This window comes from Sitodiplosis mosellana, unplaced genomic scaffold (genome assembly GCF_009176505.1).
Source record: "Sitodiplosis mosellana isolate CC-2019 unplaced genomic scaffold, AAFC_SMos_1.0 Smas_scaffold_5, whole genome shotgun sequence".
Taxonomy (NCBI): Eukaryota; Metazoa; Arthropoda; class Insecta; order Diptera; family Cecidomyiidae; genus Sitodiplosis; species Sitodiplosis mosellana.
The window spans coordinates 1,367,547-1,391,348 of record NW_022595248.1 but is presented as its reverse complement, the minus strand read 5'-3'; the positions used below and the strand labels follow the sequence as shown (position 1 = coordinate 1,391,348).

The window sequence follows — 23,802 nt, the reverse complement described above, 5'->3', positions numbered from 1 at the left end:
TCTTTATCCGGGGCGCTCATAAAATCATGTAATAAACTTGATTGGCTTCGGTTTTGATTTCGTTTTTATATCCCATTTTTATGTGATTTTTTTTTGTTCTGTTGTTGTTGTACCATAAGGGAACAACGATCCATAATATATGTTGACACAAATGTTGCCAATAAATTACGCCGTTCATATGTATACCTTTTCGCAGTTACCAGTTACTTAACGTTTTTCCAAAAGGAATGGCAGATGAAAAAAAAAATCAGCAGCGGCAGCGCAGCAAGCAGTCACTCAGATTTAGTTATATTCAAGAGAATAAATGATCTTAACAAGCGCATTTCCCATTGTTAAAATCAACCAACAACCGAGGAAAGAGAGAGAATGAAATCAAGGCGCAGAAATGAAAGAAAAAAATGCCGAACAATAAACTCTGTCTGTGACTCAGAGGCTGATTGTATAAAGGGGAAAAGGGCAAAAGAGACTGAAAGAGAGACGGAGAGAGAGAGAAAAAACCGGTGTGTTTAGTCTTAAAGTTTACAGTTGTGTAAACAATATTTCATTATTAGCACAATTTATGAGTTTACGGTCAATAGGATAAATTAATTTTTTTTGTTCATGCACATTCCTCCTCTGGCTCAGCCATTGTGCCACACTACAAACGATACACTGAGAGCATAATAGACCAAAGAGTATGAAGAATGGAAACGGCCCAAATAAATCTTTATTATTTCATTTTAAAAGAATAACATTGATGATCACACACAAAAACATAAAACGCACAAAAAACGAACAAAAAAAAAGCAAACGATAGAATGAATGAATGAATCGCGCGTCTGTTTCCATTTGGTGACAGTGGTTCTCATGCAGGCGACGTCATTTGCTGGCCTTTTGTTACTCTCAATATGTTCTCTCTCGTCGTTGAAAGGCCAGAATTACCTTTCAATTGAAGTATTTTTCTTCACAGAGAAGAGAACGAAAACCAACAACATTTTTCACACTAATTTTCTATTCGAAAGAAAAGAAGATGAAAAATTTCCATTTATTTATCTATTTTTCCGCATTTTCCCATTCAAAATTACTAGTTTGGCCAGAATGAAAAATATTCCACATTCATCATTCAAAATCGAATAACCTTTCTTGCCGGCAAATTGATGGATCGAAATGTGCGCATAATTTAATCGAACATTTATCATTTTGAAAAAAAGCACACAAACACAGCGAGAGAGAGAGAGAGAGAGACAGGTAAAAGGATGCTTGAAAATGGAACGCACGCATGCACAAAAACACGGAAAGAAAGAAATGGCACGGCAACGGGGAATTCAAGTCATTTGTATCTCTTTCGAGTTGATTGTTTCGGCGCAGTGTGTGTGTGTGTTCAGCACCTTCGAATGAAATTGGATGACTTCGTTTTACTTTTGGTACGCGTGAGTGAGTACAGTGTGAAATACTTTTGATGAATGATTTATTGTTATCCTGTCTAACCCTCGTCCATTTGGCTTTGGCGAACGAAAGAAGAAATAAAAATATGCACACGTAAAACATCGACTCTGATTATTCTTCTAATAAATTGTAACGTTTTGTTGTTTTAACGCACAAATCAAATCGCAAATGTATTGACGTTAGCTGGCAGAACGAATTGACATACACGGATAGATATCACATGCTGAGCCTCTGACAAAAGGCTCCTAGGCCGAGAACAAAAGACTGTATGAGATGAAGACACCGAACAAGTCGATAACAAATAGATGAGGAGAATAACAACACACAGCCAAAAAAGAAGGCAAAAACACACACACACATAGGATGATGTGTTTAGAAAAGACTCCTTCGTCACGCGTGTCAAACATACCAAACGAGAGAAAGAGAGCAAGAGCAAGAGCAAACTCACACCACTCACTTCGTTGAAATGAAGTGAACGAGACGCACATTTTGATGTATGAGTTTCGCCTGTGACCGAAATAAAGGTGATAAATGGATGGTATGCAAGACAATACCTCAGCCACACACAAACACACACTCCATCTCTCACTCTCCGTCTCTCTATTGATACAAATTGTGTGAGTGGATAAAAGGCCACGTTTACCAATGTTGGCGTTGATTTCTTTAACATGCATGCAATTACTTTCCTTCGACCGTATTGACAATATAATGAATTGCTTCAACATGACCGAAAATCATTCATATTCCAGAGTTCGAAATTTCAAAACCAACGACCAAATGAAAAACAGAAAATGTCAACCAAAACCACTTTTACTCAATGCGATTACTCTTTTTTTTCGCTTTTCCGCTTGCAGCAAAAGATGCCCGGCATTTTTGCCGCCGCTGTTTTTTCCGCTGTTAAATTCAAAATATCACTTAAAATGTTGTAAGCATAAAATTTTTTATCAAACCGCATGCAACATTCTTCAATTTGAATGAAATAATTAATTGCGAAAATATTTGCAAGTGGAATTTTGAGGGTCAGCCAATGGCCCCCGAAAAGTGCTCAAGCAGAAAAACGAGAAGAATTTATTGTTGTGGCTGTCGCAAGAATTCATTTAATTGCATTATTGTACGTTGGATTTTGGTTGCTGCACGAATCAAGTGCCTTGGGCTTTCGATATACCATCCCGTTTCAATCGGTTGTTTTGTGCACCGAAAAATCCTTTTGTGGCACAACAACGACGACGACGACGACTCAAATGGCGTGAGCTGCTCAAACAGCGGAAAATTAATTGCAAATATATTTGCCTCTTGCTTTTGCACTCTCTCGCTCTTCCGCGTTCCCTTTTTTGCACTCAGTCTCGTTCGGCCAACGGCAAACATATATTATGAATAAGTATATAAAAAAAGAGCATGTCGCGGAAAAAGATTGTAGCGGAATGATATGGAGAATGCCATGCGCTTGGCATCAAAAATGTACAAAAGAATGTTTACAACGGAGAAAATTACATAGTTTCATTCTTGTGAGCAACTTTTGCCGAAATATGCAACGAAATTATTGGCAACATTGTATAAATTTTACATTCGATGCAAGAGAAGGATAACGAAAAGAGCTGACTACTCTCTGCGACTAGAGAAAGAATCAAAAGAAGCACAATAGTAACTCGAAAGAATCAACTGGAAGAAGAAATCTAGAAATTGCAATACCCTCGATAGTTTGAATGAAAAAAAAAACTACCGTTTCGTTCCTGGGGAAAATAAAATTCATTTCTGAAGCTGGAATCATTTAAATTTCACATAAATTCACCGAGTGAAAATCGTCTAATTTAAATGAATGAAGTGCAAATCTTTTATGATACTTGCGCGTACACCGAAGCGATGTGAACTAAGTGCAATGTGTAAAATGGTATTACTTGTTTGGCATAAATTTGACAGTCTCATACAGAGCCATGCATACCATCGCCCCTCACCACGTTTTAATTTTTAGTGCCCGAGCAAAGTATCGTTCCGCAAAACAGATGTAGTCAAAGTTTTCAGATTTATTAGCAATTTCATAGCGCACAGTCGCGATTATTCGTTTTCCGCGTAGCGAAACCCTTTGGTGATAGACTATAAAATATCTTGTGCATTTATTTTGCGCCGGCAGCGTGAGTGAGTGTTTTTCTTTCCGGTTGAGAGGGTGAGTTATTTGTCGTGAGTCGTTACTTTTTCAGCAAGAGAGATTCTTCAGCGCGAAAAACCAATAACTACACATTCACTTTTTTCTTGCCGACGACAAAACTTTTGCCAACAGTTTCTTTCGTTCGTTCGTTCGTTTTCGAATATCAGCGATTTTTCGTCTCGGTTGTGTGTAGAAACATTGTAGCGCGTCGAGCATTGTTGATGGCATGCAATAATGAGAGTAAAGAGCGAATGAGAGTAAGTGCAGGCAGTGAAAAAAGTGTGGAAAATTGCATGTGATGCAATTTAAATGGAAATGGTTTTCGTCGTAGGATGAAGAAGACGCGAGCGCACGGGCGAATGGACTTAAGAACGTTCTAGTCGCTCGCTGAACTATCAACAATCCTTGTGAAAAGTTCGTTTGAAAGTTATTTGCCAAGTGAATTGATCTCAAGGGGATTAGCATCTGTAAATGTGTGTGTGTGTGTGTGTGTGAGTGCGGCGCGTGTTATTTGTGTGCCTTTTTATGGATTTTTCCAAGATTTTCCATTTGTGATCTGTCGGCCTGTTAACAACCTTTGGAAGCGATTTTTCCCACTCAAGCAATGCGAGTGTTTGTGCATTGATGCGAATTTATGGATTTCTTTTTCTTTCGCATTTGAACGCGTGTACACCGTCGTTCAAGAAGTGAACTCTCCCTCTCTCTCTCTTGCATCTCCATCACCAGCAAACCATGCGATGGATTCCAAAGAAGACTACGACGATAATTCCAATGAATTATTTCATCGAGGCCACAAAATAAACCGCCGTAGATTGAGTCGTTCTTCTATTATTTTCTCTTCGTTGGCTTCGTTTTTTTTCCCTCTTGTTGTCTCGAAACGTTTTAATGGAAATTAAATTGGATTTTTTCCCGTTCTTGTTGTTGTTATTGCTGTGCTGAGATTCAAGTAGCACAAAAATACTCTCGTTCTTTTCTTTCTGTAGGTGTTTTTCTCTTCTTTCTCTCGTTCTATCGTGCTGGATGGAAATTGATAAGCCTCTTTTAATAATCGCATTTGTAATTTTCAAGCGTTTTCAATTTCATGCGATTATTTATTCATCCGTGTAGCCGACACCGTAATGCATCTGCTGTTATTCACTTCATTAAAAGTTTGTTCTCGATCCGCAATGTGCTAACATGCGATGTGACAGCGAAAACAGACGAAGAACACCATTAACTTTATATATTCGGTTTGGATGCTAACGAGCGAGCGAGCGCACGATAGACACTTTGCAGCAATTTGATTCTGTTTTGCATAACATTTCATACGTTGTACGTGCTGTGCATACCATTTTTCGTCATCCACGCGAATGTTGTGTGTGTGTGTGTGTGTTTTTTTTTGTCAGTTTCAAGGCTGCCTAAAGTGAAATATGCACTCGAATTGTCGGGGCTTTTGCAGAAAATAATACCGTGAAAGTGAATTTTTCATTTTGGCGGTCATCGGTGAATAATTGCGGATTATTTGCCATAAATCGATGAAGGAAGAGAGCTGTTTCCTTCGAACGAACGAACAAGCGTACCACCTCACAAGGACGCGCATTTGACGCAACCATTTACAGCTTAAAAAACTTCGTTTGCATTTCATCGTGTACTTGTGCAAACATATCCGAACAAAAGTTTGACATAATCGCATTGCTTCTTCGGGCTTTGTTGATTGGTGTACACCAACGTAATTTTCCTTGGCAAATACATTGGTATCAGCATCACGATCATGATTCATTCGCAGTGTGTTTGTCTTCCTATCTCCCTCAATTCGATTCGTTTTTTTTTTTTCGTTTGCACCATCCATTCCTTCAAGTGTTTTGGTTCTCACACTCAAGCGAAGAAGGCGAGAGACATTTCCCCTCTCATTAAGTGTCGTCGTTTGTAACTGCTGTCCATTTCACACGACAGCGAATTATTCATGTCGCATCATGTCCGGATGTCGGTGTGTATACATCAAACCAAGTGAGAGAGACACTCTGCCACATAAACTAAGTGTTTTGCGCCTTCGCATCACTTGACAATAAGGAACATGCTGCGAGATGTAACACGCAATTAGTAACAAGCAGTCTCGGTCAGCATTTTCGCTCATCCAAATTGCCTGTTCTCTGTGTATTGCACAATATTAAATTATCTCGAACTGTTGTTGTTATGTCAGAGAGAGAGTGTGAGAAAGAGAAAGAGAGTGAGAGAAAGACTTGGTTTGTGACAATCATCGACCCGCTTGCTCTCCCTCTATTCGCTCGTCTCGCTCATTCGCCTCAAACCAGCGGCACCATCGAAATGTAACACCAGAAATCCATTGAAATCAGAGTCATTCGTGATATAGTGAGTGTGTACGATTCAATTGGGGCAATTATTTAATTTCAAAGTAACCACAAACCAAACATGCACTTCACTAATCGGAATCGGTTTTTCGAATCGTGTGTTATCAAAAATGATGTTAAAACGACGTATTTACAGAATTGGCTCAAACAAAACATCCAAACCAGCTCGGGTTTTATTCCATATTTTTTCGTATATGTGTGTGCGTGTATTTAGTTACTCTTAACTAAATCCAATTTAATCTGCATTTTGTTGTTTGCTATTTAATTCAACACATCCAACACACTGGCTGGGGCACTTATTGCGTGCATTTGCACATGCGGTGCTCGCACAACAAAATTGTACTTCATATTCCATTAGGGCATGACACAAACGATAAAATATTTAAATTAAATTTTCAACAATTCATCATGTGTCGAGTCGCTGTCGACTCGATTTAAATCCATTTGCAAATTCGCATTGATTACGCCAATTGCAAAAAGCTGTACGCTGTGTCTCTTTCTCCCATGTTCCGTCACTCACTCATTCTATATCTCACAATTTCGACATGCATGCAAAAATGGATTGCGGTGGGAAACGATGAAAATCGAAGCAAACGATGACGCCAACAACGAGCATCTATTAGCAATTTAAAATGATGATGCATATTGCCTTTATTTCCCCGCTGCTCACAGACACAAACAAACCGAAAGAAAATTGCGAATGGCTCAAGTGGAAGCGGTGCTGCTGCTGCACCCGCCTTACTGTCCACATAAGAATCATTTCCTCAAATCGACGAATAATCACAATTCAGCCAGAGATAGAGAAACTATACGACACTAAACGACAGCTAACGAAAATGCGATGAGAGAACAAGAGGGCATACAATCAAAGAATAAGAGACGGACAGTATGTTTACAAAACATAAATAACAATATGTCTGAATGGCTGTGAGTAGAAAAAACCCAGTTCATACTCATGCTCTCACTCACTCATCCGTTCGCCAATTGGCGAAAAGTGCAGCACAACATGAAAGGAAACGAGCCAGCGAAGAAAAAAAAAACGAACGATGACAATTTGAATGCAACAAAAGGAGAATGCGATGAGTTCCTATTACCGACCGACACATGAAAAGCAAATCTTGTCGAATGGCATGACTCGTCTCGGTCTCAGTATATCGAGGTGTAGCGCATGTGCTTACAAGCAATAACAAACACGCCGATATATTCTCCTTCGATCTGACAATGTGTCGCACTCTCTGTGTTCACTATTCGTGTGGCTCTTCGCCTGTGGTTCGGCCCGTATGTACACAATGGCAAGCGATGTGTGTGCAACGCTAAAAGACTTTCAATCGTTTTGTTCAACGAACACCGACTCTCTGTTTTATTTGTGCCACCAATTGACTCGAGCACATACAGTTCGTTTGCTGCTGCTGCTTATTCTCTTCTGTTAACAATTCTCCACGCACTGCCTTTGCTCTCTCGCGCGCGACGTCATTCATTTGTCGTCGTCGTCGTCGACGTCGTTGTCGCAAATGTTCGCCGTTTTGCCTATGTATAAGTGGCTTTGCACAACGGAATCATCATAATACACATAACCAAATCATATTGAATCGTTGTTTTGCCGCCGTTTTCGTAGCTACTCTTCCAACTCTCGTCAGTGTTTCCGTCGTTTCAAACGGAATGAATAAAAGCAACAAAAAGAAATCAACAAAAACAACAAAGCGCAACACTGTAGTGGTTGTGTGTTGCCCGTTGTTGATGCTCTCTCTTACTCTCTTGCTCCGTTTCTCTTCACTGTGTTACGCTCTCTCACTTCAACGCAGTTAAATTGAGTTGGATATTCTCTCACACACTTTTCGGGGCCGCGTCGTGCATGTATGCACGGTTTGGCGCTCGCTCTCTTTGGCTGCCTTTTCGAACTCTCCGGAACTGGTGTATGCTCAAATAGCTTTAGTTACTGGCAGCTATTCCCGTTGTATGGTTGTGTATATACAATCGTTGTATCGTCGAACGTGTTTTGTGTTTCATTTTTCCGTTGTCATTTTTCGTATTTGAAAGCACACACACACACACACACTTTGCATCATCAAAGGCGCTTCTCATCCGTTTTGTACACGACGAGTGAGAGTGAGAGACGAACTTCATTTGTTCCCAAAACACTTTACAGTTAGTGTGAATTTATCCGAATATCGGACAGCGTTTGGTCAATTACTAAATTATGAATTTATAAGTGAGCTACCGTTTTGAATTCACGTAGCGAAAGAAAAACACACACGTTCAACACACTTTTTCTTGAACAACATTGCTTTGCAAATTAATCGCATTTTTGTGCGCGATTTTCGAGTGTTTTATTTTACAACAAAAAAGATTTGACGATTAAAAAAATATGCAGAGAGATTTTTCTCATCGGTATTGTTTCATGTGTGTAGCTTAAATGAAATTTTTGGTTGTTTTTTCTTGAAAATTGGCGAATGAAATGAGAGTGAATGCGATATGAAAATCAATGGATCAAGTAAATTTTGACCAGTTAAATCGTGTGTGAAACGTAAATTACAATATTTGTGCGGATTTAAACTGAGTTCCTGTGCTGAATACCAACCAAAAGCACCTGCTCTATATTCAAATGCACACACCATCCTGTCAATCTGAGGCTGATCGTCCATTACAATACATTGGATCATATCCGACACTCATCACAGCCCAACACTACAGCCGTCGCCACAGCCACCACCACCAGCAAAAATAGTGTGAAGCCACGGAATTCTGTTATAGCCTGTGGCCACAGAGAGAGAGGGAGAAAGAGCGTAAAGTGCGCAAATTAACAGCAAAAACCAAGTGAAATATAAAATTTTTTCTTCATAAATACAAACATAAAATTATAGAGTGCAAAAATACAGGCAATTTTAACTCATTTTGCAAAATAATAAATTGAGCTGGAAAATTAACCGCAATAAAAGCGAAGCGAAAAAAAATCGTAAGAATTTAAACATCGAAAAGTGAAAAAACCAAAACAAAACGAATATTTTAAAGAGAAAAAAAAAGTAAAACTAGTGTTGGTATAAAAGATCAATTGGCACCGTTTTGTGTTCGAGAGATATTGAAAAAAAAAAATACGACGTTGTATACAAAATGTTGACTTCACCGAATAACGCGAGCAATCAGTACATCAGACCGGATTATTTATCATCAATACCAGCAACGGTAAGTTTTGTATGTGTTTTTTTCTGCTTCTTCGTCTGTCTTTCTTCAAGCTTCATTATGAAGCCTTAAAAAAACAACAACACGGCTGCTCAAATTTGCCACCACTTAATATTGTCCAATTAAAAAATCATTAATTTTTCGTTTCGCCGTTTTGGAATTGGCAACTATGGAAAAAGTCAAGCGCGTAATCGAAAATGCAAAAATGCGACATAATCGACCTGTCCGATTTCTTTTGGAGCCGCACAGTCGTTCTGTTTTTTTTTTATTGACCCATTCGAATTTCGAACTGAAACAGCTATCGAATTAGCTGCATGAAACACACGCAGAGATGAAAAAAAAATCGCAGAACATATGAATGGCAGACATAAATGTGAGTCATAAGGAAAAGTTATGGAGGCAATATTTTGTACAAAAGCAACAGAAAAATGAATTGCCTATAATCGAGAGCATGCTTACGAGAGTGCAACATCTGTATCAAGATTTTTCGACTTGTTTATTGCTCTGTATTTAATTTTGACATTATATCTTTTCGATTCAATCATTCATATGCACGTCGCAAAAATCCGCATTCGCAACAAGACGAATTCGAACGAAATTAAAGAGCGTGTCGCGGAAAATGACATGAATGGGCATTTCTCGTCGTTTTTGTTGCTCGCGAAAATGGATGACTTTTTAATTGCAATCGTAAAGCATTATCGGCCGTGCGGTTTTTCGCGAGTGAGTGTGTGATTAATCGGTGTTGTTGGCGCAAAATCCAATATGCTGCAAATGGACTGTCATTTCGCGGCTATTCACAGCTAAATTGAGGTGAATTTCCGCAATTAAACATTGTAAAAAATTTAATTACTTTTTATGCGGTGTAAAAAAAAACCAACGGCTCTTTTTTTGTGCAAACACACACACACACACACATTCTTTTTCATGCAAAGAAAGAGATAAAAGGGCCATTTTTTTCCTCCAGCTGCACACAACGTCGTTTATTCACCGCAAAAACAAAATCTAGCGAGCTCAAGTCTTACGGCGATTGAAATTAAAGTGACATATTTTGGGATTGGCCCCGACACAAACTCACACACATGATCCGCGGTACAGTCATTTAAATTAATATGCGGCATTGATTTTTCATATGGGACATATGAACTGTTGGAATTGGTGTGGCACATTTTAAATGCAGTTGTCATTTCAGCCGTCAATGTGCTGTTACTCATTTGATAGCCGCCTCACCTGCAATATTCACACACAATGTGCGCGCGCTCACTCACACACACACCATATGCACACACATCAACATCGAGGGTCCGCATTTTTAATCGTTGGATATACATTTTTTTTTAATTGACTCGAATTGGAAGTTTCATATATGTTCATTTATTATCCTCTCGGTGTTTTGCTTTTATTTGGACAATTTGTGAGCGGAGTGTGTTAAAATTTTAACCACGCAAAAATTATGACGGCTCGTTTTTTTCCCCGCCGTAAGCTGTCATGTCATTTATTGTTGTTGCTGTTGTAGAGAGCCCATTGAGTTAACAGCTTTTTGAAATGACTCTATTAATTGGATCGAAATATGGATAGCGTGATGATTATATAAATGGCTCTGCGAAACAGTGATGTTCAATGACAAACTAATCCACACTTTATAAACAAGCAGCGAACGAACGAAAAAAGAAAACCGTTCGATTGGTTCATTTGGTGCTTTGGATTTTGGGGCGATGGTGATTTATTGATTTCAAATTACTCATGATACCCGAACTTTGTACCATTTGTTTGATTTTTGTGTGTGGCAACGTTTCAATTCCATTGATTTGGTATTCAGTGGTGAGTGTGTGATTATTCATCAAACCGAAGCTAATTAATTAGTCGAAAACAAAACAAAAATTAAATCAACAAATACACGCAGCTTTTCGAATTAACAACGAATACACATCGCACAGTCAATGGAATCAAAGTGTGTGATGGCGCGATAAAAATAACAAAAACAGACGATTCATGCCGCCCATTTTTTCCGTGAACTCTTTCACTTTTTCCAAATGGAAATTCAATATGCAAATGAAAACAGCAAAAATTCTGATTCGTTTACATAATTAATTATGAGAAATTACGATGCAAACGCTCAAACTAACGCTCGAAACGAGTTCGAAACCCCGAAAAAAGCAGCGCACACAAAACACAATAAAATGAGCTGGAAATTGGCTTGTTGGAACATTTTAATTGCCAATTCTTATACCGTACACTTTTTTTTTGTCGAGCTGTGCCACTGGCTTAAGGCGATTTTATGATTTGTAAATTGCAAGCTTGCAAATAAATCAACTCGAAATGTATATATCTTTGGGAACAAGAACGCTTCAATAACAGTTGTAATCGTGACTGTTGCATTTCAGATGCAAATTCGGCCCAAATGATTGGCCAACGCAATTCCGTTTGCTTTGTTTGGCAAAATCGAAGCTTTTATCGTGGAAAACAGAAAAAAAAACAGCAAACACATTCGACGGCGATTACAATTGAAACAAAATTGTTTATGAGGCTGTTTATATTAGTCGTGGAATTACAAGTTCATTGTTTATTACGGCGACGGTTCTTAATTTAACGCGGACTTTTTTCATTTTCGCATAGATTTAACGGCTTTGTGCCTAATTTCATAAATATGGTCGACCAACAAACTGGTACTATAAATCCATTTTTGTGGTTCATTTATTGTATAATTATAACCAACGCATGCGGTCATTTGTTTTTGTTCTTCAATGCATCATGCTCTCTCATTCTCCCTTTCTCTTCATCTCTCGCCATTGCACTCTCTCACCCTGTCCATTTGTTTGGCTCCTTTCCCTCGTCGGATCCAGTACTTACCGAAGCAATAACAATTAATTTCACCGCATTTATGTATTGAATGGAGGAAGAACGGTATCGACAGAGTCGGGGAGAGTTGAAGAGAGAGAGAGAGAGAGAGAGAGTCGCCAATCGTGGCCAATGTCATTAAATTGCATCCATGCTAAGAGTTTGATAGTCAACCGACCAATTGACGCACATCAGATATATTACTGTAATAGCAGGGGGCTGTAAAACGAGGCAAAATTAAGGCATTAACATGTCCTAATAAAAAGTACACGAATTCATGGTTTTGATAATCAACAGTAATGGCACAGTACAGCACACCAATTCGAAAGAGAAAAAAAAAATTAAACTACGCAAATTTCGTTCACGCGCGCCCCGATCCGAGTCGATGCTCGAAACGGGCAAAAGTACAATAAAAATGATTTTTTTAAGTAATATTTCGGCTCGTAAATAATAATCAATGGACATTCGAAGCAAACGAGCGAGCGTGCATTGCGTTTTATTGGCCATTGAGTCGTAAACATTCACACAGTTCATGTGTACGATGGCAACGACGATGATGGCAGTGACAGCAGCGACGACGACGATGACGTTGGCCGCGCAAATACAATTTAAACAAGCCATCGCTTCGTTGCTTACTCCGTCCAATGAACAGACGGACCATAAAATAAATTGATTAATATATTTGACATCTATATTTTTTGGGCGAATTAATGGTCCAGCATCAGCCGCAGGGAGCGGGAGAGAGAGAATGTTGGAGACATTCAAAATGTCATTCGTTTGAGCCATAAAAGCGGAAAAGCATGATTTGAAGTGACATTTGTGAAATGGCTCCAATGTGTTTGTTTGTTTTTTTTTCGTTAAAATTTATCACCATGCGCGGACAGAGAGAAGGAGAAGATTCTTGCAAGATGGAGATTCCGTTTAGCGGTAGCTTGAACGGATCTCACGCCATTCAATTCACCGCGACACAGACACCAAATTAATGATAATCGATTGATCTAACTGATAGCTAAACCAATTAAAATTAGAAATCGTTGCCGTTCATGGTGATGGAGAAGAAGACGACGACGATGATGATGATGATGATGATGATAGGGAAAAAAACCAGAGTTATAAATTAAATCGCACCGTAACACTTACGGTATATTGGTTCGTCATCGAGATAATTAACATTTCAATATTGCCGTTGGGCAATTTCAGTAATTTGTTTTGGTCACACTAAGTGTGTGTGTGTTTAAATGTCATTTTTAATAGACTGTGTTTGCCGATGAGTGCTGAGAAATGAAAATGCAAACAAAGACACACTTGAATAATTAACGCGCGTGTGCAGATGATGATTCGCTTATTTGTGGAGGCTGATATTTTCATCATTTTCAAGTTTTTCAGTTGCTTGTGTGAATTTTTTTTTGCATGATGGCCATTTGATTCAAATGACGATCAGCGAAAGGAGCGAGTGTATGAGAGAAAGAGAAACTTTCAGCCTTCTTATTTAAAGTGCGACAACTGCGTTGACACATTTAAAGATCTTAATTTATCTATATGGATCTGACTGTAGAAATGTGCGAACCTTGCAAAAAAAAAGCATGAAGAAGAAAACTGCCAACAATCGCTAGCGAATGAACGAACCAATGGACACATACATGCAATAAATGCCAATAAAAATAAACATAAAAACCAAATGGTTATTGCGCTCAAATTGGAATGTATATAAATGTTTAATTATATTTGCTTTAATTACATTGTGGCGCGGTGAAATGCGCACGAAGAGAAGAGAGCGACGGCGACGGCGACGACGACGATGATGATGACAACGGTGTACCGAGACAAATAATGTAATTGGCTGCCACTTCGAGATGGTTTTGATTTGCCGAATTTTATGATGATGATTCGCAGTGGAAAAAACAGCACCGGATTATGCGAGCAAACAATGTAAACGTCATATCAAAATTGCACAAACGACGAGCAAAAAAAAAATGAAATCGAGCTCCATCAATTCCAATGTTCATAGCATTCGCTCATGTGGATCATAAAAATCATCTTCACGGTGAATTACACGAAATAGTCGGAATCGCTTTTCGTCCACCACACATACACAAAATATGGAATACAATGTATCCAATATATACATGCGGTGCGCACATTCCGTTTATGAAACGGCCACAATCGTTTCCGCTCCATTTGATGCCGGTTTTTTTTGTTGTTGTTGTTGGTTCGTCTTCACTATAGCGAAATAAAATGCGAATGACTAATAGAAATGGAAATTTATGATCCAAAAGTCATACTCACAGAACAATAAATTGCTATCATTCATATCGCACAAACACATAGTATATCGCTTGGATTCGGTGAATGGAACAAGTTTTTCTGGAATGTGTTTTTATCCGTCGTTTTTTGCATTCAATGATGAACTCTGTGAAATGGGCAATGAGAGTCAACGAGAGTGCTGCACTTTATGGTTACATTCAAGTGTAATGGCGTACATAACAGTGCTTCAGCTCAATTATTACCTTTCGATAGTTAGATACTATGTGTGTGTGTGTGACAGCCACTCAAATGCTCCAATGATAATTTAAACTGTGATTTCTTTATGATGCACCATCCATTTTACTGTCCACAGTTTTATCGATATAGCGTGATGGCGATAGATTCGATAGACGATCTCTATAGAAAACCCATTTTCGCCCATAAATAATTTTCGCAAACAGCCTGAAGCTGAGTTGCTGCGACCGTTGTGTGTATGTGTGTGTGATATTATGATAAGTCTGACGCAAAAGCATAAATTTACGTCCAGGCAAGTGATGTCGAAGATAATCATAATTTATGATTAATAATATTCAGTTAATATGACATTTTCAACGATTCGTTGTATGGTGCTTTATGCGCATCGCATTTTGATCGACCCGAGTATGTGTTTGTGTTTGTGTTTAAAGTCAAAGGCTATTTTTACGATTTGAATTTGAATATAAATTACGGATTAATGGAAAGTGAGCATTTTTTTCTCGTTCGATGCGAACAAATCAGGCTATATAACGATTAATTCGCACCATTCACTTGTGTGATTTGTGTGTAGGTGTTTGTAAATTGCTTTTTGTGAAATTCTCAAAACATTTCGTTCAAATTTGAAGAGCCGAGCGTGCGATGTTCGGTGGAATGAGGACTGAACGAATCGATTCTTCCGTTTTAGATTTCACATCACGAAAATTCCTTTGAGCTTTCATATTCGAGAGATCAATCGAGTGTCTCTCGGCACTCGTTTGTGTTGTCGAGCAGTGCGTCGCATTTAAGCCATAAATTTTATTCGCGCTCATATTTCTCGAAGCGGCTCGGATTCATCCGGAATGCGGTGAAACAATTTATTGACAACCATTATATATTATGCCGGCCACTCATCGGCAATTCAGCCTTTCGAGGGGAAAAATTATGGCGCAAATAAATTTCGACAGAACACACGAGAGAGCGAGAAAAGAAACGAAAAAAATAAGCCAAGCACTAATTCATTCGTATTGAATAGAAAAACGACCGAAATATTTAATAAAAAGCATGTAAATGTTAATGATAAAGAAGCCAAAATGATATACGATTATTGTTCATTTCCATTTTGTTAAGTCGTTCCTTTTTTTTCGTTTGTGTATCGAGCGCTCGATAAAAATATGAATCATTGAATGGCCATATTGCATCTTTATTTCTTTTGAAGCCTCTCGAATGAAAAGCAAAAAGGACGCAACCAAGCGCTGTGTGTTGAGTTTATGAAAATAAATTTACGGCTGATTCAGAATGGATCGGGTTTTGTGGTCAAAATCGTAATGAATTACCATAACCATCTTAATCAGATTCATTGAGATAAAGCGGAATTTACGAAATGAAACAATCACGACACACAGGAAAAAAATGACAAAAAAACAAAGCACCATCACCAATTTTGGGCTATTTTTAAATGAACTGGCGACGACGATGCCGTTCAAAATACCGTTTTATTGATAAAAAATATTGCCAATCCGATATAATTTATTGGCAATATTAATTAGACAGTAATTCATTCGATTAATGAACGGAAGAGACCTTCGATGCCTCCGAGATGGGAGTGAATAATGAAATGCCATGAGCAACACTCTTCGTGCGTGTGCACAGAAAACAAAGTGCGGAAGATTAATGGATATCGATTTATTTGATCTTTTTGTCGATTTATTCGATTTTTTTTTTTTTCGTCATCAGCGTCGTAGTCGTCGTAAATATTCTTGTAGTTTTGAGGCTTGAAAATGTGTGCGACAGAAGAAGAGGTTCCAATGAAGAAAAATGCCAATGGAAAATGTGAAATGCACAAAGTCGTTTGAATAAATTACAATATAAATTCAAAGACTGTGACACAAAAGCGAAGCCACAACGAGGCTGACAAACGAATGAAGTGACAGAAAACAACAACGTGTCATAAATTTGTTTAATCAAATTTACGGAATGCGACTACTCAAGCTCATAAAAGAGGTGGAGCGAGAGAGAGAGAACCCAGTTTCAACGCGGATCAATTATTGTCTGTTGGTGTCACTCATAATGCTTAGTTGATATACATATTTTAAATGAAGCTTATAATTTTCGATCAAAAACCCATTGCCGATGTACATCGTGCGCTATAAAATTATTATCAAGTCGTTGCTTTTTTTTTTCATTCACTTCATTCGTTGGCTATGCACAAAGAGAAGAGAAATAAAATTGATTGTACGCAGCAAATCAAAGACGCATTCAAACTGTTTGTTGACGATGAGTATGATGGAGCTGCGAAAGAGGCAGCACAGAGAAAAGAGAAACAATAAAATCAAATCAAAATTTATTCCGATATGCAAACGAGACGACAATAAAAATCAAACATTTATATTCAAATGAAGGTGAATAATATGAAATTAACGATATGCTAACAATCATTTCGACACACTGTCGAGCGTTCGCGCGTCGCGCCGCGCATTCAAGAGAAAGGCAACATCGTCGAGATTGAACAACAACGACGACGATGAATAACAAAAAAAAAAAAACTCATCAATTTATAAAGTATAAAATTCCCAAAAGAAATACTATTACAAGCGAGGAAAAACACATAAATTAAAATTGATAATCAATATTCATTGACTTGGAGCGGCTTTGTGTGGCTTGCTGGATGTCTGCAACATTTTGTTGGTGTTTCTATACAAATGGCCGTAATTTCTATGAAGTTTTTTTTCTTCTCAAGAGTTGACGATTTCAGGCGAATCAATTTTATAAATGTGAATGTCAATTTTTATTACCACCCCGGGTCATCGTCAACGGCTCAACCATGGCTTTGTTTTATTTTCACATTAAACCGCAAATAAATATTAGCCATCAAGCGCATCTTAATCAGTGTGACCCAACCTGATCTTCTTCTACGATATAGTCAGCTATCTAATGCGTATAGTCAAGCCCCATTCGATACATACGTACACCGCACGTATATCCCAATGCCAAAAGAGTTTTAATGAGTTGCTCGCGCCGCTCGCTTAATTTCGATGATGGGTGTAATCGATTCCGGTAGATAAATTATGTGATTTGATGAATAAATCTGCACGGTGTGTGTGTTTATTTTTTCGTCTTTTCTTTCGCTCTATCGCACTTGAGCCAAAAATAAAAATCGATTCGAATATGGCTGGTTGTTTCGTCTTGGGCATTTAGCTCAAATAACACCCAAACATAGTGTGGTTGCTGTCGCTGATAATACATATTTATGTTATTGACGCCGCTTGATATGAACAACCATTCCATTCACATCCAATTTATTGTCGGACATAAACGTTAATTCTCTTTTTTTTCCAACACATTCGTTCGTTTCGCTGGATCTCTTGTTTGATTCGTGTTTTTTTGGAATTCATCATTCCGTAGCGAAGCGCGACCACTCGCACTCGATTGTTGTTTGGTTTGATTTCGTAGCACGTTTTTTTGTTGTTGCTGTTACTGTTTCGTTGGTTGTTTGCTGTTTTCAGCTCTTCCGAGAATGGTGTGCTTTAATTAATTAATTAAAAAGATATTTTTCATTTTTATGGTTATTTCAGCTCCGAATGTTTGTTCGTTTTTTTTTTCTCGCTCCTTTGACTCACTCGCCTTTATTTGGTCACGATACTCATTTAAATGAGTCGCACATTCGATGTGTGTGTGTTTGAATTGTGTGGCGTTTCTTGTTTTTGTTTTTTGTTTTCCTATGCAAATTTGTGTGTTGCGTTTTTTTTTGTTGTTGCTTCCTGCGGCCAGTATATATTGTTATCGCTTTACCTCCTTTTTCCAAAAGTTGAGGTTTTTTATTTTGCCCGTCGCTTTTTATGAGCTGTCACATAAAATTTCATCAATGGCAAAGAGCTCTTTACAAATTAATGAATTTTTGATCGTAACATATATTTTGGCGGTGTCGCCTCTCCTGCAATCAGCGGGAAGTGTTCGTTTATTCATATTCATTTTTTGCATATAAATCTTCTTTTTTCGTGTGTCGTCCTCTATCTCTCCATCAACCGTTGCCAGCACATGTTTTTTCCGGTCATCCATTCGCTTTGTTCGTGATTTTTTTTTTAAAATTGCGAATCGGAAATTTTTCACCTTAAAAATGTGTGCAGATAGTCAAACATGTTGGGTCTTGTCTCTCGTTTCAACCCAACGATGGCCTGATTTAGTTTCGGATATATTTTATCTCGTTGTCATTTTGAGGTAAATTGAAATTGGCTCGTGATTCGATTGAGAAACGCTGAATGTTTTTGCCATTAATCAGAGCGACTGCATTGGATACTGTGACTGAGCGACCTAAAGCGAAGCAAAAAAAACGAACGAACGAACGAACAAATCAACAACACTTTATTCAAATAAAAATATCAATGAGGCGGTTTGGCTCTTTGATGTCGTTGATTGGGGCTTTTTGACCATAAACACATAAAATAAAAGCAAAGTGCGGTTCGGTTTTTTTTTTCTATCGTCTTTCTGTTGATTTGATTTTACGATTTTGTACATTAGCGCCTTTTATTTAATGCATTTTATTATACATCGACACTAAAAAAAAAAATTGAGACGATCTTTTTTTTTACTCAAACGCCTTTTTCAAAACATCTATTTTCCCTAACGTGTGTGTTTATAACTCAAGTCTTCGGTTATAAAGATGTATCAAACGAAAGTTTCGCTGAAAATGCTGCAACTTGTTTCAACGATTGAGCAATCGATTTTTACCTAAAACAGTGTGGAGCAAAAAAATTTATCGCTTGTCCAAACAGGTTATCAATTCGAGTTTTTTTCGTCATTTATCTCGAGCGAAACAAAAACTGTTGTGAAGAGTGAACGGTTTCGGAAATAGTTGCCACTCAAAATGAATGAAATTAAGTTGGATTTTATGTGTGTTTTTTTTTCGTTTGAAATGAGCGATGCGCAGTCGAAAATAAAGTAGATGTGACATGATGTATGACTGTTGGAATACACAACCGGAAAGAAAACACATTCGCTCAACGTTTCACGCGTGAGAGAGAGAGAGAGAGAGAGAGACAGCGAGAGTGAATGAGTGCCAGTCAGAGTGGAAAAGGCAGCAGCAATGGTGAAGAGACGTGGATTAGAAGTTATGCAAAGTAAATTGGATTATTTATTAGGTAAATAAAAACCACAAATATAAAGATCCGAAAGCGCAGTCAACGCTTCTCGTATCATCTCATTGCGGTTTAAGAAAAACAAGCCTGTTAATTACAAGTCACTAAACATGCAAATTATCTTAGCGCTGTACTCTTTGCAGCGGCAGTATCAACGTTGGCGACACAGAGCAAACGAGCGATGATATCGAGGAGGGCTAGAAGAGATGAAATGTGAGGTGCAAGTGAGTGTTTGAGCTGTGATCTCAATGAAAATAGAGCCTTTTATGCGAAATGCTTAATAAGACTTTCTATGGGATTTTAATGTGTTTTCAACAAATGGCATAAATGTGTGTAAATGACGGTTGCTTCTTCGTTTTCCGTGTACTTTTTTTTTCTGTTCCGCTGTTCATTTGCTACTTCAATATCATTCGTGCACACTCACACACACACATTTGTGCAGCCAAAGAGATGGTTTGTGCGGCCATAAAAACACCCGTACAACAAAGTGGAAAATTACGTATAACCGCCATAAATGCGATAACGACACACTAGGCAAAACCATTCCGTTGGCGGTGTTCACACACATGAAAACGCATTATGTTCATCCCAATCTAAACACAATAAAAATAATTAAAATTTACAATCGTGTAATTTTGTGGCTTGATGTTAATGTTGCCATTCTCTATTACGCTCCCTCTTGCATCTGTGCCCGTACCGCGACAGCCAGCATTTGTGTGTGCATTTTTTCCGTGTCATGTGTGCGTTGTGCCTCAGTGTCAGTGAGTACTATTGAACAAGCTCATATTTGCCGACATCGTTTGTTGTCATCATTAACATCAAAAATGCAAACCAAGTTTTGTGTGTTTGCAAAGTGAACAAGCGCGGCGGTTCACATGTGTTCATGTGTAATTTTCTATTGCACCGACCGACCGAACACTCAACAAACAATTTTGACTGGTGGAAGTAGCGAACATGTTCCGCCGCATTTCACTGTGCTTAATTTCTTGTGACACCAGCAGCCACAGAAAAATAATATAAATTGACATTTTATGTTTTTCGCATCGTTTCCTTTGTGAAATGTGTGTGTGTGTGTGAGTGCTTGAGTCGGTGCTGGGCTTTTGAATCGAGCGCGCCAAATGATTTGTCTCCACTGACAATGTGTTGGATGCCGTTCTCTGTTTCGCATAAAATGAAAATGAGATGTGACGATGACAAGATAATAAGAATTATGCTCGTATTTGTGCACTCGCTCGCGATGAGACTGAGCTTGCCTGATGCTCTTTTTTAGATCTCTGGATTTAATCATTTTCTGTGCTTGAGCTCATGTATGCCATGCCTCATAATTTGCTCTCATCTTAATGAATCGTATACGCAACTTTCAGCTGAAAATCAAAACCCTCCATCAACCATCGTTGTCGGTGCTGATGACGCCGTCGTCGTCGTCGTCGTCGTCGTCGTCGCCGCCATTGCCGTTGTTTAGCTGGCATTCAGTGAGAACATGAAATTGCGTTAGATAAAAGCCGCTCCGTAATAAACCGGTAATTATTTTATCGCTGTGTTAACAAATATCCTAATGAATTTTATTTATGGCTGGGAGTGCAATTTACAAAGGTCGTTGAAATGTTATTTGAGTTATACGGATTCGCGCATATATCCAATGCGAAAAAGAACTGACTGTGCCAGCGAACGAAAATGTGCGATGGATCGTTAAGCATTTAAAATTAAATTACTGCCGACCCATCACGCGCACACACACAAAAAAAAGATAACTAAACAAACGCCTTATTCAATGAAAGGATCCACCGGATGATCCCAACGCATAACCGAAATGTAATCAGTTCACAAAACAAACCATCCAAATGAAGTCATAGCAATTTTTGTATTTGAACACAACATTGACGACGACGACGACGACGACGGCGACGGCAGCAACGGCCACTCTCTCATTTTCATGCTGCATTTGGTTTTCAGTGAGAGATGAACGATCATAAACAAAGTTCGTCATAGAATGAGATTAAATGAAATAACCGTGTGTATTTATGGGCGCAGGTCCTCGCAAAACTGCAAAAAAATAATAAACATCAAGAGGCAACCAGGGCGAGATAGAGCAAAAGAACGCGAGTTAGAGAGGGAAGGAAAGAGAACCAAATGATGCAAAAGATAAATAGAGTGAGAAGGAGCGGTGAATGAAAGAGATGGGAACAGTGCAAATGAGGACGAAGCCAACTGAGGCGTTCGCACTTATGCAAAACGGCGACGACATAGACAAAGAACGATGACATAATTTTACGTTGTTATGAATATAAATGAACGCGTGCAAAATCTTCCGTTTCAGTATCTCATTTCGAAAAATTGAAAATCTAATTTACATTATGAGGGTAAACGCACCATAATTTATGTTAATTTCTTTGTTTATTTCATGGAGACAGAACGTAGAAAAAAAAACACACGCTCGCGCACTGCCTGATATCAAGACACAGTGCGCTGGTGTTTTGCGAAAATGACAAAACCGCCTGCACTCTTGCGATTCAATACAATGGTTCGCTCGCTTTTTCCGCCTTCTCCGCTCTTTCAATTACATGAAAATGATTACGATTAAGTATTCTTCCCAGACACTTTTTGAATATAAGCAAAGTGTGCACATAGATAATTTTATAGTGGTTTTAAACGAATTTATGACACCAAATGCAGACACAATCGTTTTATAGTGCCGCTTTATTTTTGCACAATTTTCGCAGCGTGTGTTTCTCCTTCCATTCTCTCTCTTCTACTTCTCACACTGGGTATCTCTGTTTCTTTCTTCTGTGTGTATGTTTTTCATCGTGGCGGATACAAATTTGCACACAACAAACTTGCAAAATTGTGCAATCGATTGTAAAAAATTCGGGTGAAGAAGAGTGCAGTTCTTGTCCTCTCTCTCTCTCTCTCTCTCTCGCTCTCTCTCTCTCTCTCTCTCTCTCTCTCACTCTCTCTCACTCTGTTTCGGAAGAATAATGCTCTTCGCTAGTTAAAAAACTTTGTTAATTTTGGGCGGTGCGCAATTGACGTTGAAATTGAGTTAAGACAGCGTCAGGCTGTCGTTACTTTTCGATTCAGTTAAATGAAACTCATTTCATGCGAGTGTCCCAAATCAATTTTAAAAATTGTTCATCGAACGAAAGCCAGACACTTTTAGTGAGTCGTAAAATGGTGCAGTGTGCCATTTTTTGCGTTGCTGCTGTTGTCAAAACACAATTCACAACCGGAAAAATGACGAAAGACGTCAGCCGAGGCGATAATTTAATAACTGCTGCATAATCAATTTGTCACGTTTGATCCATGCAACTGATGATCCCGATGAAATATGCTTTTTTTATGCACAAAGTGTGATATCGATTTGTGTGCACTTCACAATCACGAACTCCATAAATTTCGGTTGCATAAATAAAAGAAACAAAAACGTTGTTTTTTCGCCAAAAAAAAAAAACCACTGACATATTTGGTTGTCAGCAGCTGCAGCAACAAGATGTGAATACAAACGAAAATGGATTACCTTTTAATTTACCATTCATAGAATAAATTTGCTAGGCGAAACAAAGACAAAAACAAGCCATTCGAATCTATTTAACGTTGTTGTTTTTTTTCTGTGGTTGTTGTTGTTGTTTCCCCTTTAAATCTAAATAATGACAAAAGCACCCGTCGCATAAATGCATAAATTGCTTTGCACAATAAGCGCTGAATTTTCTGAAATTTGCATACAAATTTCTATTCATTCGCTGTGTGCGATTTTTTTTTTCGCTGTTTGTTGCTGCTTTTGGAATGATGCCGTTCGTTTTATTTAGAGCGATTAATGTATTCACCTTTGTGACATTAACATTGTAAATAATAAATGCTGGGCCTCCATTTCTGAGGAGAGAAAAAAAAAGCAGCGTTGAGAATAGAATTGAAACAAGCCAGCCAACTTTGTGCAAAACTATCTGCATGACATGCACGGTGAGTACGATTTAACAAGGGGGTCTATAAGACAATGTCGAAAGGATTTCGTACATGTGTTTGCCACTGTGTGTTTCATCGACGGTTTTTGTTTTCATGCTGCTGCTGCTGCTGCCACTTGAAAATAGTATGTCATTTACAATTTTGCTACTTATTTACTGAGTTTTCAAACTAACTACTCTATGATATCAAAATGTGGTGCGCACAAAATAAATGTTCTCTCCACGTGTGTGTATTGGCCCATAAATTCACTATGTGCTCAAAATAATTGAAACCACTATGATAAATCGGAGCAAGTTTTGTATTTTGA

The 23,802-nt window shown here is 38.3% G+C and overlaps 1 protein-coding gene across 3 annotated transcripts in view; it reads left to right on the top strand.

Annotated features, from left to right (window-relative positions):
• The first annotated feature begins 7,840 nt into the window (after positions 1 to 7,840).
• The window catches only part of LOC129567109 (zinc finger protein Elbow), a 28,389-nt gene continuing 12,427 nt past the window's right edge, over positions 7,841 to 23,802 (top strand). For 2 of the 3 annotated variants that reach the window (XM_055443707.1, XM_055443706.1), the window contains exon 1: positions 7,841 to 9,105. In XM_055443707.1, the coding sequence (XP_055299682.1) occupies positions 9,025 to 9,105 (81 nt within the window). In that variant the 5' untranslated portion in view covers positions 7,841 to 9,024. The remainder of the gene's footprint in view (positions 9,106 to 23,802) is intronic. The other variant, XM_055443708.1, reaches the window with a different exon arrangement.